The 20,584-nt window shown below is 37.6% G+C and overlaps 2 protein-coding genes across 2 annotated transcripts; one reads left to right on the top strand and one right to left on the bottom strand.

Annotated features, from left to right (window-relative positions):
* Positions 1-4,376: 4,376 nt before the first annotated feature.
* rps27.2 (ribosomal protein S27 isoform 2) lies at positions 4,377-8,477 on the bottom strand. The gene is made up of 4 exons (XM_083899280.1): positions 8,441-8,477; positions 6,846-6,954; positions 6,277-6,387; positions 4,377-5,312 (listed from the first exon to the last, which is right to left on the bottom strand). Exons 1-4 carry the CDS (start codon positions 8,444-8,446, stop codon positions 5,284-5,286), a joined length of 255 nt encoding a protein of 84 aa, XP_083755406.1. The 5' UTR covers positions 8,447-8,477; the 3' UTR covers positions 4,377-5,283.
* Positions 8,478-9,945: 1,468 nt separating this feature from the next.
* rab13 (RAB13, member RAS oncogene family) lies at positions 9,946-18,639 on the top strand (the record flags this gene model as incomplete). The annotated part of the gene is made up of 8 exons (XM_083886439.1): positions 9,946-10,069; positions 13,330-13,390; positions 15,096-15,156; positions 15,279-15,356; positions 16,991-17,080; positions 18,063-18,128; positions 18,247-18,297; positions 18,433-18,639. 8 exons carry the CDS (start codon positions 9,946-9,948, stop codon positions 18,502-18,504), a joined length of 603 nt encoding a protein of 200 aa, XP_083742565.1. The 3' UTR covers positions 18,505-18,639.
* Positions 18,640-20,584: the final 1,945 nt, after the last annotated feature.

Raw genomic sequence — 20,584 nt, 5'->3', positions numbered from 1 at the left:
TTTTGGACCAAATTTTTTTTCTACAAAAATTGTCACATTTTGGAGACATAGCATAGTATGACATACTACATAGTATAGTTTGACGTTTTTGTCAAGTTTAGGACCAAAAAAATGATTTTCAAAAAAATTGTCAGATTTTGGACGACATAGTATAGTATGTCGTTTTTGTCAAATTTTGGACAAAATTATTTTATCAAAAAATGGTCACATTTTGGAGACATAGTATAGTATGATGTACTACATAGTATAGTTTGACGTTTTTGTCAAGTTTTGGACCAAAAAAATGGTTTTCAAAAAAATTGGCACATTTTGGACGACATAGTAAAGTATGTAGTTTTTGTCAAATTTTGGACCAAAATTTTTTTCTCCAAAAATTGTCACATTTTGGAGACATAGTATAATATGATGTACTACATGGTATAGTTTTACGTTTTTGTCAAGTTTTGGACCAAAAAAATGGTTTTCAAAAAAATTGTCAGATTTTGGACGACATAGTATAGTATGTCGTTTTTGTCAAATTTTGCACCAAATTTTTTTCTCCAAAAATGGTCACATTTTGGAGACATAGTATAGTATGACGTACTACATAGTATAGTATGACGTTTTTGTCAAGTTTTGGACCAAAAAAAGGTTTTCAAAAAAATTGGCACATTTTGGACGACATAGTATAGTATGTCGTTTTTGTCAAATTTTGGACCAAATTTTTTTCTCCAAAAATGGTCACATTTTGGAGACATAGTATAGTATGATGTACTACATAGTATAGTTTGACGTTTTTGTCAAGTTTAGGACCAAAAAAATGATTTTCAAAAAACTTGTCAGATTTTGGACGACATAGTATAGTATGTCGTTTTTGTCAAATTTTGGACCAAATTATTTTTTCAAAAAATGGTCACATTTTGGACGACATAGTATAGTATGACGTACTACATAGTATAGTATGACGTTTTTGTCAAGTTTTGGACCAAAAAATGTTTTTTAAAAAAATTGTCAGATTTTGGACGACATAGTATATATAGTATGTCGTGTTTGTCCAATTTTGGACCAAATTTTTTTTCTACAAAAATTGTCACATTTTGGAGACATAGCATAGTATGACATACTACATAGTATAGTTTGACGTTTTTGTCAAGTTTTGGACCAAAAAAATGGTTTTCAAAAAAATTGGCACATTTTGGACGACATAGTATAGTATGTCGTTTTTGTCAAATTTTGGACCAAAATTTTTTTCTCCAAAAATTGTCACATTTTGGAGACATAGTATAGTATGATGTACTACACAGTATAGTTTGACGTTTTTGTCAAGTTTTGGACCAAAAAAATGGTTTTCAAAAAAATTGGCACATTTTGGACGACATAGTATAGTATGTCGTTTTTGTCAAATTTTGGACCAAAACTTTTTTTCTCCAAAAATTGTCACATTTTGGAGACATAGTATAGTATGATGTACTACATAGTATAGTTTGACGTTTTTGTCAAGTTTTGGACCAAAAAAATGGTTTTCAAAAAAATTGGCACATTTTGGACGACATAATGTGTCGACGACATAATGTGTCGTATGTCGTTTTTGTCAAATTTTGGACCAAAATTTTTTTCTCCAAAAATGGTCACATTTTGGAGACATAGTATAGTATGACGTACTAGACAGTATAGTATGACGTTTTTGTTAAGTTTTGGAGCAAAAAAATGTTTTTCAAAAAAATTGTCCGATTTTGGACGACATAGTATAGTATGTCATTTTTGTCAAATTTTGGAGCAAAAATCTTTTTCAAAAAAATTGTCAGATTTTGGACGAAATAGTGTAGTATGACATTGAGGTCGACGACATAGTATAGTATGACATTTTGGAGAACATTTTTTTTTTCTAAAAAATATATTCTGACTTTTTGGTCAAATTTTGTATCACATACTATAGTACGTCTTTTTGGTCAATTTTGGACGACAGACTATAGTATGACTTTTTGGTCAAATTTTGGATGATTTTGAACTACTCCATAGAAGTGCCTGGTCCATTGTAAACATTTATATTTTTGTACTTATATATGATTTCATTCAAAGATCTTATATTTTGATAGCTTTCATGTCATGTGATTCTGAAGCAATGCAACAATTATTACTCTCTGTTTATTTTTAGACAGAGAGGGTGCACCTCTTTTCTCGTGGAGAGCTGTTTGCAGCTTTAGTTTAAACTTTAATTGATGTATCACCTGTTTATTTTATCAATCCTTGTATTGCTCCACAGCTCTTCGATCACTTGCCATGTCGCAGCTTTTAGGCTCAAAGCTGCGGTTAACTAGGTTTGACCAACAGATTGTACAGTTGTTGATAACTTCACCTCCTCAACAGAGATTCCTCAAACACCTCTTTATCTCCCTGGAAGTTATCTCAAGCCCAGTGTTAACAGACACACTCACAGCATGCAGACCATTTAAGCTGCATGGTCAGAATAATTAATGAAGGACATGATCGCGGACCCAGGAATGATTAATCTCAAACTGTGGCAAACCGACATGACTGATTGTTTTTTACCAGGTTGCCGAGCTTTTAACGCTCATGGTCATTCAGGAACACCATCCATCACTGACCCTGACTGTGTGTGAGTGTGTGAGTGTGTAGTATGTGTCACATTCAAAATGCTAATCACACGCTCTGCTTTGGTCTTTCGGGCTGCCGTACAAACAGGACACTTCATAATGGCGGCCTTCATTAAGTGAGGCTTCTGTCTTATTTTAAGGCTTTAAAGCAGGGGTCTGCAACCGTCCAAAGGAAGAAGGAATCAGTCGTCTGACAAGCTACCTCAGAGTAAGCTTCAGAATACTGTGAAACTGGGATATGTCCGAAATGTGTGTTACAGGCTGGCAGGATACTGCTCCACTGTTTATCTTTTATTCAGAGCAGGTGTGTGCAGATGTTGACCGACTGTCCACTCTCAGACCAGACATCTGTTCTCCACAGAATCTGTCTCATCCCTGTCAAAAGAAAGAATTTCTGTTTATTCTTGTAACCAGCTGCTGGTTCAAATCCCTGGACAGGTCATGTGCTACACTCTTAGAAATAAGGGTTCCATAAGGGTGGAGGTTCTACCTGGAATCATTTGCTTCTGAAAAACCAGTAAGAACCATTTTCTTGGTGGAACCCGCCAAATAGGGTTCTCCTATGAGGACAAGCCGACGAACCTTATATGGTTCTACATAGCACTGTTTTGCTTATTTCGTCAGTTATAGTGCGCCAAGTACACACTTAGAAATAAGGGTTCCAAAGGGGTTCTTCTACAAGGGCTGAGGTTCTACCTGGAACCATTTGCTTCTGAAAAACCATTTTCCCGAAGAAAGGGTTTTTCAAGGGTTCTTGGTAACACTAATGGTTCCAGTAAGAACCATTTTGATCCAGAGAACCCTTAAAAACCCCTTTCCTGAATAAAAGGTTTTAAAATAGTTCTTGGTGGAACCATCCAAATAGGGTTCTCCTATGAGGACAAGCCGAAGAACCTTATATGGGTCTACATAGCACTTTTATTTGTAAGAGTGTAGGAATAAGGGCACATTTACTTTGCGCTTATGCTTAAAGTGTACGCCTCAATAAGTGCTTCTTTTTCTTTGTCTATTGATTTTTTAAACCTTGTGTTCAGACATTCATGAGTCCACAGAAACAGCCATTTCCCAGTGGGTATATTAACATACACCATGTTCTGTCTGAGTCATGTGAATCTGTCTGTTAGGACCTCTTTGGACAGGGTTCAGGTTCAGACCCTCACTCCGCTGGTGTTAATTATATCCGACAGGCTGAGACTTCACTGGCAGCCTGATGTCAGCAGGTCAACACTCAGAAGTGGAACAGGCAACAATGCAATCACCTCATTGTTGTGCAATCAGGTGAGGTTTTTGTGTTTTCTAGTTCCTGGAACTTTGGATTATTTTAGGTTTTTAATTATTGATACGTTTTTTACTGAAAATCATTAGTTTCTGTCCAATAACACCAATATTAATCAAGTAACCGGATATAATTAAAGAAATGAAGTTGCTGCTTGTCGGGAAATGCACAAGATAAATAATATGCCAGGACTCACTTCCCTTGAACTTATTTGAACTTATATTTGTTACGCGCAGCTTAAAATGTTCAATGTAATCTTAAGCAATTATTAAATAAAATAAAACCTACACATGGGCTATAATTCTGTTAAATAATATTGAACTATGAGTTTTTCTTGATAAATAAAGCTTTTTATTCTGCTTTTAAGTCAAGTAAATCTTTTGGCTTGTGGTCTGGGAAACACTTTCCACCATTTCCTTTCAAATAACTTCTTAATATTAATGCACTGTACATAATTGTATCATGTATGACTTATTCAGTAATGAGGAGGCACACCAGAATTACATTTTTCCAGATTTTATTTGTAAGCTGTATCAAATCATTAGCCACACAAGATATATCACTATAGCAACAAGAAAGTTGTCACTAAATCATTTCCTCTCCTCACATATTGCCTCTAAGTATACAAATTCATGCTATTAGACTGAAAAACCTGCATGCATATAGGGCTTTAAGAGAAGTCAACAGTAGACACAAATTTATGTCAAGTATATCCACTTTTCTCAAGCTAGTTTTTTGTTTTTTTTTTGCAACTGAACAATAAGCCCCTAACAATCATTTTTGCCAGGAAGCTCACAAGCATACATGAATGCATAATCTCAATGATCATTGTTATGTCATTACGTGTCACATCACTGTGTTTTACAAGCAGCGGGAAACACGGGAGCAAAATCTTTCCCTGAATCAAACCTCTCCTTCAGAGTGGGAGGCTCTGCACTGACACTGCAGACACTGATCAAAAATCATCTTCTACTTAAAATGAAATGTTTACTTAAGTGTGGAACTAACTTGGCAGACGTTTATGTTTAAGTCTGAACGTTAAAGCGGCACCAACACATAACACTTGGACGATGCGGAGTGCAGCTTTCACTTGATAACAACTCTGAGGCCTTTGAATGACCTAAGACTTACGTGACAAATTTTGTCACAGCCTTTATAGAGATTAAAAACAACTGGGTGAGATATTTTTGGATCAAAACAAAATAATCCCTGTTCATTAAGAGATTAAAATGAATTGTTATGTGTTAGTGCTGGAGTCCAAACAAGGCCAAACATTTCTGTAGACAGAGATGATTTTAATCCCACTCTCCATTTCTCCGATTGCTGCGTCAGCTCCATGGCAGCGTTAACTTGACCGACATCAAGTTTCACTCCGTCTCCTTCTCAACGGCTGTCCAGCCAAGTCTGGTGCGTTTAGTGCTGTTTCCTCCTGAATGAACACCCTACGGGAAAAGATACAGAGACTCGTCAATGAGGAAAGAGTCAGTTTAATATACCTCAGCTAAAGTGTGATCAACATCATTTCACAAAGTTTAAATGTGTGTTTTTGATTTACAAATCGGTCCAAACTAGTAAACGACATGCCAACACAAAACAATTTAAATTTTTAAAAACAGGAATCACAGAATTGTGGCATTTGCTTATTTACAAAATAATAGTAATTCATTTATATGGAAAATTAGATATTTCACCTTAAGGCATTAAGCATGTTTAAACTAAATTGAGGCAGTGTTTTTGTTGCAGGTATACTGTACTAAACTGCATACATTCCTTAACATTTACTCCACAGAACTTTAGATTTACATTAAGAGTATAGAGCCAGTGATTGTTGCAGTAAGGGTTTATGACTCATTGGAACATGGTGCCATCGTCTGCCTTTTCATAGACTGATTCACCTACAAACAGTGGTGTTGGGGCCAAAGATCACAGCTGCACCCATAGTAACTCGGAGCACAACATATTCAGAAGCCCTTGGTTACCACGGCAGCAGAGCAGAGGACAGAGTGGGTGTTGCAGCGTTGTGATAATTTCATCAACGTACTTGAACTAGTGAAATAATTCTCATATCTATCAGAATGCTTATTAACAAGCTATTCTCCTGCAATTATTTCCTTGTGTACTTGGCTCCAGTAAACCTAAAGAAATGTGGGTATAAATTAAAAGGCAGGTCTTATTTGTGCTTGCAGTTGATTGTGTAGAAATGGATCACAGGAGATGAATTTCTGTCACAACCACAAGAGTCAATGTATGCCTTAGTTGACACCCAGTTCACGAAGAAGTCAGTGAAAGGGCAACACAAAGGCAAATATCCAGGACAGAATCATATGAATCAATACTTAGCCGTTATAATTAAATGAATAGTTATAAGTTGTTGTTACAGAATGCGATGTAACATTTGTCCTGTACCTTCTGTCAGACGAGCTTTCCCTCCTGTCGGCTGGCAGAGGACCGTGGAGCAGCCGACGCACAGCACTACAGTCTGAGCGTGACTGAACACTGTGGTGATCTTGTAGCAGCCTGCAAACGGCACATAATCACACAAATTATTTTAAATGACATCCCATCAAACCAGCAACAGAAAAATATAAACAAACCAACCAGCAGCTGAACAATTTATGACCATTACATAATAAAAAAATGTGCCGAGTATGTCCTTGCAGCCATTTGTGTCAAAGAGTCGCTTGAAGCTCTTTTCACTGATGGACACAAGTGTTGCTGTATGCCTTATTTGACACCCCAATCACTATGAAACAGTGGAAGGGCAACACATAAAGGCAACACAAAGTCACTTGGTTTGTACAGGTCCCCAAACAGGGTCTCTATGGTAGGAAACCTTTACAAGCGCCATCTGCTGGATCATAAGGGGTGATACATCAAATGGTCTATACCCCATACAATATATCATATCTCAAATAAAAAAATTTTTTTAAAACATCAGCCCTGCTTTGAACAGGTAAGCACATAGAGCGGCTGACCTGGACATTTGACATCCATAAAATATGAATTGGGACTCTGCACAAGACGTTTCTTCTTGTGTCGCCTCTTTTCCTCCTCGGGGCTGGGGTGCACCAAATCCTTTGCAAGCTAAAAGCAAATAAGACAAGACATTAGTGATGTTCCAAGTTTATCCAGTATCCAGTGTAATGTGAAAAGGTCTTAGTACACCATTAGACCCGTTTGTGCTTGCAGTTGATTGTGTAGAAATAGATCAGAGGCGATTCATTTCTGTCACAACCACAAGAGTCAATGTATGCCTTAGTTGACACCCAGTTCACGAAGAAGTCAGTGAAAGGGCAACACAAAGGCAAATATCCAGGACAGAATCATACAAAACAGACAACATTTAGCCGTTATAATTAAACAAATACTGTATTAAACTTGTTCATCCGTGTAGCAAATAAGTAAGATGTATCCAAATGTATCCAGAGTCTCTAAGAATGACTGTTCAGTCCATATAAAGCAATGTGCAAAGTTGTAGACCAGCATTAGACTTGTTTTAGCAATGCTACAATGACCATATGGTATCATTATTTCACAAATACCATATTGGAACACATTCGTAATATACAGGAACCATGTATATGTACAAGTGCCATGTATTTAGTGTGACCTGCCCTTACATTAAAACAGCAAGAAGCTGGTTAGGGTTACTATTTCATATCGAATATCTGCTGTATTCAATCCAACTGCAACTGATCACTGACTTTGACAGACAAAGTTGAATTCACCTGTTTATACCCAAATATGAGCCGGCAGACATTAATCAAGCACAACATTTAACCACTAAAACTAATGTTTCTATTCATGAAGGCAAGCAAATAACTATAATTTGGCATCTTAGTTAAGAAATGTGCTCATATATTAAAAATATATAGATATTTTTTAAATAGTGAATTTAAAATAAATTCTTAGATAATTATATTTTGGCATTTAACATAATTTCGGTTTAAGAGCATCTACATACTGGTATATTAACACTACAGAAACATAAACAAGCATGTCAAATATTAATTCTGCCCACAAAACCCAATGTTTTCAGTTCAACATTATGGAGGAACTTAAACAACAACTATTGCTGCTAAAAATCGCCTCACTGAAACCGATCAATCAATAATATTAATAGCTGATAATTCAAAAAGAAAATGATTTTACCGTTTAGTGATTGCTGACATTAAAAAACAAGGTTGTTTTTTTCACCAACCATTGAATTCAGATTACAACTACACAACTTGAGATTCAACACAATTTTTTTGACCCACATCCTGTAACTTACAAACTATTTGTCGTCATCTTCACTATTATTTCTTAGTGAATGATGTAAAATCACTGATGTCGGTGTTTAAATCGTTTATATCAGAGAGTGAACACGGAGTTTAACTGCGCTGCCTGCTCGAGCACGTGGTCCTTCGCCATGTTGTCGCGTTTTTACGTCGTTTAACAATATTCCGCCACATGGATTTCACTTTCTCTCCCCCGTAAACAAAGCACAACTCTTCGCCGCGTTAACTTCAACACTTTCAGACACAATTTAACGATAAATGACAACAGCAGAGAGTGAAGTGTTACTTACAGGCATGTCTGCGTATGTGGACGATCGACGCCGGAAAAGGAAGAGGGCTTTTTTTTAGCAACGGACCGGAAACTGTGTGAGTGACCGTAAAACCCGGAAGAAGTGCGAAAGTAGCAGAATAACTTTTAGTAGAAGAAGACTTTTACCTAGCATAAAATAACATCGACATATTCATAGTTGTACATAAATAAACACCTTCTGTATTTCCTTAAATATTCAGGAAAATATGAAATGCATGTTGGAAAACATCCAGTTGTATCACAAGCTCTTCAAGAGGAAATGACATGTTTTGTGAGGATAGTTGTGTTTATTTTAACTACACATTACATAAAATTAAAACTAAATGTATCTGTGTTTTAGTAATCTTCAGTAGACAGTGTACAAATGCAGCCAATACTTTGATTGATATATATATATATATATATACACACACACACACACAATATCAATATAAAACATTTTTGTGCAAACTTTGGTCCATAAAATGTCAAGAAATAGTGAACAATTTGTGTTTCCTTGACCTCAAAATGACAACATCCATAAATGTCCCATTTCGCCTGCTAAACAAAAACATTATTTTGATGTTATTTATTTTGTGGAGAAGCAAGAAGCTTTGAAAAGCTATGACATTTGGGAAGCTGAAAAATCAAAGAACTTCTCTTTTGTTTCAAATAATAATAATAATAATAATAATAAAAATACTTAAAGTTTTTCTTGATTGCAAACAAATTGTTTGTGTGCATTTTGTTAATTGAATAACTGGCCTGAACTTTTACAGTTGCTGCATTCGCATTTCTTCTACTTACTCTCACTTTCATCGACAACAAATGTCAGCATTACTTTTGTTTTTTTAATGTAGAAGATAAGTAATGGTAATGTTTATTGTGAAAACATTCACATACCTCAAACGTTGGTGTGCTAATTGCAGATGTCTGTGAAAACTGTTTTTTTTTAATGACTAAACCTATTGTTTCATACGGTTTTCCAGTCAAATGGCGCCATCTAGTGTCGACGCTTTGTAAGTGCACGCTGTGAGAGCACTCCCTCACTACGTAGCACTGGAGCGGATCTGGGCCGACAGCAAAGTTGGAGCCTGGACATACACGTATCCACCCCGGTCTGTTTGTAATGGAGCGACTGTGACTGTGTTAACGTGAACCTGGAGTGAATTCACGGATGAAAAAGCCGCGCTGTGTTTATTAGACGATCCAAACCTTTGTTTGTGTGTGTTTATCTAAGCAGATCACAGACGCAGTGAGGGGGATCGGAATTTACCGGTGACAAAATCTCAGAGGGGGCAAGAAAAAAAGGGAAAAGAAGTTCCACTGGATACAGCAAAACTTTTTTTTTTATTTGCATTTATTTCTTTAACACAGAAAACAGTTGTTGTTGTTTTTTGCTTTTTATCGCCTGGCGTCAATGACGAGGATCTACTTTAAAGGGACAATTCCAACTTTTCCCCACCTCTGAGTCGCGCTTTAACTTTGAAACAAAAAGTTGCAGCCATGGCGAAAAAGTACGATTTCCTTTTCAAACTGCTGCTGATCGGGGACAGCGGGGTGGGGAAGACATGTCTCATCATCCGGTTTGCTGAGGACAATTTCAACTCCACTTATATTTCAACCATCGGTGAGTTGTTACAGTGTGTGTGTGTGTGGGGGGGGGGGGGGGGAGTTCTTGTACTTGCGGCATACTGAGGACCAGTGAGGGTTTTTAACCAACAAAGTCAGGTCATTTTGACAGAGTGAGGACATTTTGGCCGGTCCTCACTTTGTTTTCATTGAAATCACTTCCTTAGGTTGCTATAACATGCTATACTCAATATGTCAAATTTTGGACCAACATTTTTTTGTCAAAGATTTTTTCAAATTTTGGACGACATAGTATAGTAATGACGTTTTTGTCAAATTTTGGACCAAAAATTTTTGTCAAAGATTTTTTTTGATTTTTGGAAGACATAGTATAGTATGACGTTTTTTGTCAAATTTTGGGCCAAAAATTTTTGTCAAAGATTTTTGAAAATTTTGGACGACATATTATAGTATGACGTTTTTGTCAAATTTTGGACCAAAAATTTGTCAAAGATTTTTTAAAATTTTGGACGACATAGTATTGTATGACAATTTTGTCAAATTTTGAACCAAAAAATTTTGTCAAAGATTTTTTCAAATTTTGGATGACATAATATACTATGACGTTTTTGTCAAATTTTGGACCAAAATTTTGGGTAAATTTTTTTCCCCAAATTTTGGACGACATAGTGTTGTATGACGTTTTTGTCAAATTTTGGACCAAAAATTTTTGTCAAAGATTTTTTTTGAATTTTGGAAGACGTAGTATAGTAATGACGTTTTTGTCAAATTTTGGACCAAAAATTTTGGGTCAATTTTTGTTTCCAAATTCTGGACGACATAGTGTTGTATGACGTTTTTGTCAAATTTTGGACCAAAAATTTTTGTCAAAGATTTTTTTTGATTTTTGGAAGACATAGTATAGTATGACGTTTTTTGTCAAATTTTGGGCCAAAAATTTTTGTCAAAGATTTTTGAAAATTTTGGACGACATATTATAGTATGACGTTTTTGTCAAATTTTGGACCAAAAATTTGTCAAAGATTTTTTAAAATTTTGGACGACATAGTATTGTATGACAATTTTGTCAAATTTTGGACCAAAAAATTTTGTCAAAGATTTTTTCAAATTTTGGATGACATAATATACTATGACGTTTTTGTCAAATTTTGGACCAAAAATTTTGGGTAAATTTTTTTCCCCAAATTTTGGACGACATAGTGTTGTATGACGTTTTTGTCAAATTTTGGACCAAAAATTTTTGTCAAAGATTTTTTTTGAATTTTGGAAGACATAGTATAGTATGACGTTTTTTGTCAAATTTTGGGCCAAACATTTTTGTCAAAGATTTTTGAAAATTTTGGACGACATATTATAGTATGACGTTTTTGTCAAATTTTGGACCAAAAATTTGTCAAAGATTTTTTCAAATTTTGGACGACATAGTATTGTATGACAATTTGGTCAAATTTTGGACCAAAAAATTTTGTCAAAGATTTTTTCAAATTTTGGATGACATAATATACGATGACGTTTTTGTCAAATTTTGGACCAAAAATTTTGGGTAAATTTTTTTCCCCAAATTTTGGACGACATAGTGTTGTATGACGTTTTTGTCAAATTTTGGACCAAAAATTTTTGTCAAAGATTTTTTTTGATTTTTGGAAGACATAGTATAGTATGACGTTTTTTGTCAAATTTTGGACCAAAAATTTTTGTCAAAGATTTTTGAAAATTTTGGACGACATATTATAGTATGACGTTTTTGTCAAATTTTGGACCAAAAATTTGTCAAAGATTTTTTAAAATTTTGGACGACATAGTATTGTATGACAATTTTGTCAAATTTTGGACCAAAAAATTTTGTCAAAGATTTTTTCAAATTTTGGATGACATAATATACTATGACGTTTTTGTCAAATTTTGGACCAAAAATTTTGGGTAAATTTTTTTCCCCAAATTTTGGACGACATAGTGTTGTATGGCGTTTTTGTCAAATTTTGGACCAAAAATTTTTGTCAAAGATTTTTTTTGAATTTTGGAAGACATAGTATAGTATGACGTTTTTGTCAAATTTTGGACCAAAAATTTTTGTCAAAGATTTTTTAAAATTCTGGACGACATAGTATTGTATGACATTTTTGTCAAATTTTGGACCAAAAAATTTTGTCAAAGATTTTTTCAAATTTTGGATGACATAATATACAATGACGTTTTTGTCAAATTTGGACCAAAAATTTTGGGTACATTTTTTTTTTCAATTTTGGTGGACATAGTATAAGTATGATGTTTTTGTAAAATTTTGGACCAAAAATTAAAAAAAATCTAAAAAGTTTTCCAGCCCTTTTTGCTCTGGGGCTCCACCTGCAGACATTTTATGGTACTGCAACCAGTAGTTCTTTGTAGATGTGATTCATGAAGTAGATATTTGTAATTGTGTTGATTTATAAAGTGGAAATGCTGGTCCTCACTTTGCCAGCACTTTTACCCGGTCCTCAGTATGCAGTAAGTACAAGAATGTGTGTGTGTGTGACATTTCTGTCACAGTGGCCTCTCTCTTGTTCTCTCCCTCTCCCTCTCTCTCTCTCTCTCTCTCAAACTTGGTTCATGATCAAGTCAAATGTTTGCTGACATTTCTCTTCTGTCTTTATTTGATGCTTGACACTGCACTAACTGGTTTCTGAGTCTGTTTTCGTGTCTGAACTAGTCTGTCCTCTCTCTCTCTCTTTCCTCTTCTGTTTTCATTTTGTCTCTCATCTTTTTTCTTTTCCTCCTTCTCCATGTTGAACGTTTGTTCTCTCTCTCTCTCTCTTTCCTGACCCTCTCTCCCTGATCTCTCCTCAGATCTCATTTCTCTCTCTCTCTCTCTGCTCTCAGAAGGTCCACCCACCCTCATTCCTATCTCTTTTGCTATCTCCACGTTCCCAGAAGAATGGTTTGCTTTCGAGCGTGCAGGGTTTTTGCACAGGACACCCCCCCTCGTTTTGCCCCTCGCTGTCTCTCTGTCTGTCTGTCTCTCTGTCTGTCTGTCCATCCATTTGCATCCAGCAGGAAAGAAAATGTCCCGTAGGCCAGTTTATGTCTGTCCATTATGTCTCTGTGTGGATGTGAATGCAGTGCACTGAGGGGGTTCACCATCAACCATGAATCAGTCCCCACCCCATAGTTAGGGTGACCTATATATTCTGCTATGTGTGTGTGTGTGTGTGTGTGTGTGTGTGTGGGTGTGGGTGGGGGGGGATGATGTTTAGTTCATGTCTGAGGTATTTAACTCATTTTCTGCCCCCTCCTCTTTCCTGTTCTCTTCTTATCTCCCAGGCATTGACTTTAAAGTAAAAACCATTGAAGTGGACGGAAAGAAAGTGAAACTTCAAGTCTGGTAAGAGATCACGTTTTGGTTGTTTTCTGGGATAGTTTTTAGTTTTCTGCCTGATTCAACCTTATTTGTCTGAGAAGAAAGAAGACCCTCCCTCTTGTTCTCCGAATCTGGGACTTTATGACGGGGTTTATTGTCCAAGTATTCACATCACACATGGCCACCACAGAGAACCACCCCACGACACTGTAAAGTTCTGTTGCCCCGGACTCTTCTTGTTGTTCTCACTGAAAACATGGCTGCTCGCATGGACATAAGTAAAAACAGATGTTAGCCAACTAACTAAAGGCTCACCTAATAAAACGTACACTTTAAGTCTGCGATATCTTAGGAATATGTTTGCCTTAATGTCGCTGTTATGCAGAGTTTGTGAACAGCACATAAATCCATATAGAAATCAGTGTTTTTAGCTTGCAGAGACACAGATCAGAACAAAGTATTCAAAATACAAAAGTTAAAAAAAAGTAACACACTGGACTTACTGATGGTAGAAATAGACAATCGTCAAGTCCATTGTTGTGGGCTTTGGTGCAGGGAGTGAGCCGTTCACAATCTTCTGTTTGGCTAGAAAAAGCAGAAAAACAAACACATTCTTAAGATATCATAGACTTGAACAGCCGTAAGTTGTATTAATTGAGATTGTTGTTTAGTGGCGGCCATGTTCATTGAGAGCAAACTTCTGGGTCCAAGGCAGGTTCATGAACATGGCGGCACGTGGAGAAGTTAGTGTTGCTAGTGTTTCAGCACCTCAGGCAATTACACTTAAAGAAAAACCTGAACTAACCCTTTGATGGTGTTGTCACAGTAATTTAAAGGTGCTGTTCGCGAACAACTAGCGAGACGAGGCCTTTGAGTTTTGAAAAAAGTACAACTGTCACATCCTGTCCCCTCCTATCAGTCCTCTGGTAAAAGCCGTGTCTATGGGTGGGAATCACAGGGTACCTCACGATACAATGCACAATACATGGTCCACGACGCCGATAATATCACGATACAGCGATTCCGTGATGATCAATATATTGCAAGACGATCATATAGTGATACATCACAATGTCTGTCTAACTGAAGAAAACAAAACGTCCACGAAAAGTTAAAAGTGCAGGATTGATCTATTTATTCACAACATAGAGAACAAGTGCATAGACTATATGTATTGGACATGGATGGGGCATCGCTTAACGTTGCCTTTTCCACCATTATCTTCTTCAGGGAGATATCTACCGCCATAGTTTCACCTCATTCATTTGAGCAGCGACGCCTGGCAAGTGAAATTGAAAGTGAAATTTGTTCATTAAAATATCGATATTTGCCCGGTGTATCGATCATCGTATTGCACAAGGAAGTACGGCGATATATCAATAAAATCGATATATACAATTCTGGTGTAATATCGAGTTCTGTATCTTGCTAATGCAGGGTTTCTCTGGTCCTGGGGACCCGCTGTCCTGAATGAAACATCAGGTGCAGGATTAAGTAACGCTGGATTACTGTCACCCAATCTAAAATGATCTGAATCGATCCAAACGATCATTTTCTTCAGTCCAAAGAAAATGATAGGTCATGTCAGTGCACTCGCTAAAACAGCCAATTTCTTAATTTATCGATTTCTGTTGGAATGTGAAGTTTAAAATGAATAAGGTAAAGCATGCATGCATCAGTGCTCATTGTTTGACTGTGTGTGTGTGTGTGTGTGTGTGTGTGTGTGCAGGGACACAGCAGGGCAGGAGAGGTTCAAGACCATTACAACAGCCTACTACAGAGGAGCCATGGTGAGCACAGGGCGCCTGTGGAACAAGCAGACAGAATAATCAGCCTGACATCACTGCCACTTTGTTCTGGCTCTGTACCTTTGACTAACTCTCCTCCTCCTCCTCCTCCTCCTCTGTGTCAGGGCATCATCCTTGTCTACGACATCACAGACGAGAAGTCCTTCGAAAACATTCAGAACTGGATGAAGAGCATCAGAGAAGTGAGACTGCTTCCTCTTAGCCGTGGCAAAGACAACCAGGAAATGCGTAAAAAAAATTGACTGTCATAGTCAGGTGGTTTCATGTTAGTCACGCGAGTCTTCTTCACTCAGTGTAGCAAGAAACACAATCAAAACAGCCATTGCACAAAGGGTCATTCATCCAAAGTCATGCAACATATTTTAGTCACCTCCTTCCTTCCTTCATGTATAGTAAGTCACTACCTCTTTTTTTACTTACTCTGTCGGTTTGCTGTAAACAGGATTATGCAAAAACTACTGAAACAAGTTTTATGGATTTTTTTTTTTGGCATGGCGCAAGTAAGAACCCATTATATTTAATAGCAGATCTGATAAAAAGGGAATGGGTGTTTTCTCTTCGCTCTTTAACACGGTGTGATAGGGCATTGGGTCAGCAGAGGTGCAGTTATATGCACTTGGAGCACTTTCTCATTAATATTGGTTCAACGTGTTTGACCCGATGATTGTCAAACCACTCACACTCACTCACCGATCTTCTTCCGCTTTATACCGCTGGTGCCAATCCCAGCTGACAGCGGGGTTCACCCTGAACAGATCACCAGTCCATCACAGGGCGAGAGGCGATTCTAGAGTATGTAGGGGCCCTAAGCAAAAACTCCCAGGGGGCCCTTCCTTCCAACCAGTGTTCATCACCATTATGTTACAAATAATCTGACACCAACGAAAAATGTAGTTCAAAGAGTTAAAAAAATGTAAAAAATAAAATTCAAAATGAATGAAATAACATGGAAAAACCTTGTAATTAAAAAGTTTGTGAAAATATAAATGAAAAGAACAATAAAAATACTGTAAATAGCTTTTTAAAAACGATATAAACTTCATTACACTGTAAAGAACCCACATTATAAAACAATATAAATATATAGAACAATAAAATACTGTAAATAACTGAAAAAAACATATATAAAGGAGTAAAAAAAGATATGCATTACACTGTAAATAATCCTCTTCATTTTCCAACTTGCAGAACGATAACTTCACACAGGTTAAAGTGAGGTGGGGCCCCTTTAGGGAGGTTTCCTACTGAGATGTCATTGCAAATCGCCCATTGTTGTTTAAGGGGGACGGGGAGGAGGCTGGTCACTGCACATTTCAGTAAAAACAGCGCTCAGGCTCTGCGAGTGTCGAGGGCCCCCTATCAGCTCGGGGCCCCAAGCAGTTGCCTGCCTTGCCTGTTCACAAGCTGCGCCTCTGCACAGGGCCACATAGAGACAAGCAACCCTATTGTCAAGCCAGTTATTTTTTATTAAAGTGAACGTCAAACCTTCACACAAGCTCATAAACTGGGAACAAAACCTGCTTAAGACTTTATAGCAACTTGCAATTTCTATAAAGAGTCAGCGTCCACATACACTAAATACACTACTTTTTTTTTTGACTGAATAAAAAACAGTTTCAGAGAGCACCCTCCCGTCAAACAGCTTTCTTGTATAGCCTCTCAAGGTCTGATCTGGTGTTTAAGTTTCTCCTCCTGGTTCCCTTTAATCTCTTTATCCGTGTGCCGGCCTCTGAGCCAAAACACCCCTGACTCACCCGAAAAAGCGCGCAAAGTCATCTTGTGCTAATCAAGTAATTGTGTTCCCTCCTTTCCCCAGAATGCGTCTGCCGGGGTCAGCCGGATGTTGCTAGGCAATAAGTGCGACATCGAGGCAAGGCGGAAGGTTTCCAAGGAGACGGGAGAAAAGGTGAGGCGACGCCAAGAGGAACCTCATTACAGCGCGTGTGTTGTGTCAGTTTTGGATTGTGAAGAGGTGTAATTAGTCGTTCAGAGAGCAGCAAGCACATAGATGAATGAATAAATGAATTAATTAATTAATTAATGAATTGTACTATCGAGCAAAACATTATTTAAAGGGATAGTTCGGAATTTTGGACATAAGACCTATTTTCCAACTCAGCCGGTGTGATGGAGACGTTTTCAAGAAATTTCATTCAGTTCTTCCAGTTGCCGAGTTCGCTGGTGCTACGGCTAGCGCAAGTCAATGGTACAAGTTAGCATGGCATTAGAAACACTCATACCGACTCCACAGTGCACCCGAGGCAAATCAATTAAAACACTGGACTATTGATGTACATATCTGTGTTGATAGAATAATATTTGAAACAAAACTAACCTCGTATCGCATGAATCATCCATTTTTGAGGGACTACTTTCTCAGCAGCAGCGGAATCAGTCCACCGCTGCCATAGCCTAACAGGAAGTATGACGCGCTGCTGCTGCTGAGACATAAATCCTTCAAATTGCAAGGTTGGTTTTATTTCAAAAATTTTATCAACACAGATATGTACATCGATAGTCTGCCGTTACAATTGATTTGCCTCGGGTGCACTGTGGAGTCGGTATGAGTGTTTCTAATGCCATGCTAACTTGTATCATTGACTTGCGCTAGCCATAGCACCAGCGAACTCGGCAACTAGAAGAACTGAATGAAATTTCTTGAAAACGTCTCCAGACGTCTCCATCACACCGGTTGAGTTGGAAAATAGGGCTTATGTCCAAAATTCCGAACTATCCCTTTAAATTGAAATGGGGCGTCTTTCTTTGAAGAAGCGACTGATAATGTGTTGTTATTCATGTCCCATCATTGAATGTGTTGCAGTTAAGAAGCAGGAAGTGATTATTGCTCGTATCCTGACTTACTATAAGTATGTGTCTGTTGTCAACAGCTGGCTAAAGATCACGGCATCATGTTCTTCGAGACGAGTGCAAAGTCCAGCATTAATGTCGAGGAGGTGAGTCACAACATAAACACATCCGCTCCAGAGCTCATCCATTAATGAACGGCTTGTTATTGTAGGAGACAATTGAACTTTAACCGTGACTCTCACTCTTTTGTTTTCCCATCTTCAGTCGTTCTTGTCTTTGGCTCGTGACATACTACAGAAAAACAGCAAGAAATCAGTGAGTCAGAAGAGACTTGTCACGCAAAATGTGCCCAAAATGAACCATTAGTTTCTTCACGAACATGGAATAGCTGATGCATGTTTACGTACATTTGTAATTGCTGTTCTTTGTCTCTTTCTCCTCCTCTGACAGGGACCCACGGGCCGAGAAGTGAAAATCACCAGCAGTACAGGGAAAAAGTCTTCCAAGTGTGCTCTCCTCTAGATGTGACACTGGTGCATATACAGATTGAAGAGACCATCAGCGCTGCAGGAGGAACACAGTACAACATGCTCTCTGTCTCCATCTGGTGGGCTCCGTGTCAAATACATGCATCTGCAAAAAAAAAAAAAAAAGTGTTATACCGTAAGAGTTGATACTCACTTTACGAGTGTGTTCCCAAGAAAATGCCAGGAAAAATAATAATTTATGGATTATTCTTGTGGGATAGTGGGCTATTTCACAATGAATATGTTTCTGCAACATCTACTGTGTTCACATTGATGTTACAAGAGCTGGTCAGTGGTGGAGTTTTGCACGACTTAATGCGAGAGTCAGTCTCCACCATGTTTAGTACAGCTTGTATTAATCCAGCTTATCACCACAGTATAAACCCTGCAGCAGCACTGTCTGACGGTTTTGTAGAACTTTTGTAGAACATCGCACCTCAGCTTATAGTAGAGCCATCCCAGGCATTTCAAATGTTTGAGCGTTTGCAGTATAATAGAGAAAGAGGTTGTCATAAAAAAAAATTAAAAAAACATATTATTAAAGGTGCATTATGTAATAAATCTAAAGCAACTGGCCGTAAAATCCTCCTAATATGTCACAGAGACTCAGGAATAATGTTCATATAACAAACTGAACTCACCAACAACAACAGTACAGACAAAATATTTGCATTAAAAAAAAATATTTTGCAGACTGCAAATCATGTTTATGTTTTGAAATCATGTTTTGGCATGTGGCGCCACCTACCGCCGTCTACCAATCATTGCAGTCAGTAGAGTCTCAGCTGCCGAGCAACCGCGGGTTGCCAGTTACGTCAGAAAACCAAATCTAAAAGACCTCGGTATTTTGAATTTGAGTGTGGTAATCGTTTTTTTGGCCACATTCTTACATATGGCGCCTTTAATTATTCTCCCAGTTGAAGTCTTTGACCCAAAATGTCAGTACCGTTCTTCCTAATTTCAAGAGGCTCTGGGCATCTCAGTGATTCAGTAGATGGAAATTCATTGGAAATTCTGGAGCGGATTGAATTATGTGTTTTGGTGAGGAATGCACTCGCATTTTTTTGTCATTAAATCATTTCAAACTAATTATCATCCCTTTCCTGCAGTGACACATAACAAACAGGGGTTTGCGTGTTTCTGTGCAGCATCACAGAGAGGTCATAAACCAAACACGGAGATCGAAATGTTGATATAAATAACTTTACTGTGTGTGTTTTAATAGTGTGCTTCATCAAAATGCATTAGATACCATTACAGGTTGTGGCCATGACCTGAACATTCCCTTTGTACCGAATATGAGAAAATGGAAACCTGCTCTTTGTGTTAATGACTTGTTGTGATGTTTTTTCAAACGGACACAAACAGGCTTGGTTTTAATAGATGGATGATTGACAACGTGGACGACGGTCAGCGAGATAAGTGCAATATGAGAGGATGAGTGGAGAGATTAAAGAATGATGGAAAAAAAAGCAAGTGAATGGACAGGATGTGGGGGCCTGGGAGGACGGCACTGCTCCCATGTCCCTTATTTTGAAGTGATGTAGTGGCTCTTGCCTTTTATCTGAAGTGCCTGTTGTATCTCTTACTAAACACCGCCGCGCAATAGCTACGTCTGACTCGACAGTGACCCTGTGTTCGGGGCGTATGTTTTTCGTTTTTTGCAGGGCTCTGACAACGACTGTGATTACTTGTGCTCCTCTAATACTGACACTCTGTGTCTTTGTAACGCTGCCATTAGACTTTGTACGTAGACTGCAGACTGTGCTGCTTGCTGAATTAAAATGCAAAATTGTACACGTGAGAATGTTATTTATATTTCTAGCAACATTTGCTTTCACTCCACTACATTTCCTCTAACTATTTTTGTTACTAGAATAAGAAGAGTTGGTAATGGTCTGTATTTATATTGAGTTTTACCTACTTTTGATGAGCTTTGATACCCATTCACACACTGTAACATGGGGTTAAGTGTCTTGCTCAAGGACACATAAACTAGCAAAGCCAAGAATTTAACCCACAACTTTCCAGTTGAAAGACAACTCGTCCTACCACTGAGCCACCAAGGCTCTGCT

Source organism: Microchirus variegatus (genome assembly GCF_963457635.1).
Source record: "Microchirus variegatus genome assembly, chromosome: 1".
NCBI classification, from domain to species: Eukaryota; Metazoa; Chordata; class Actinopteri; order Pleuronectiformes; family Soleidae; genus Microchirus; species Microchirus variegatus.
This window is presented reverse-complemented; position numbering and strand designations above follow the sequence as displayed.

Excerpts from the sequence above, each read along its gene's own strand:
- rps27.2 (XM_083899280.1), bottom strand. Across the intron at positions 6,388-6,845 it reads TATGGATGTCAAATGTCCAG|GCTGCTACAAGATCACCACA; the intron begins GTCAGCCGCTCT and ends TGCCGTTTGCAG. Across the intron at positions 5,313-6,276 it reads GAAAGCTCGTCTGACAGAAG|GGTGTTCATTCAGGAGGAAA; the intron begins GTACAGGACAAA and ends CTTTTCCCGTAG.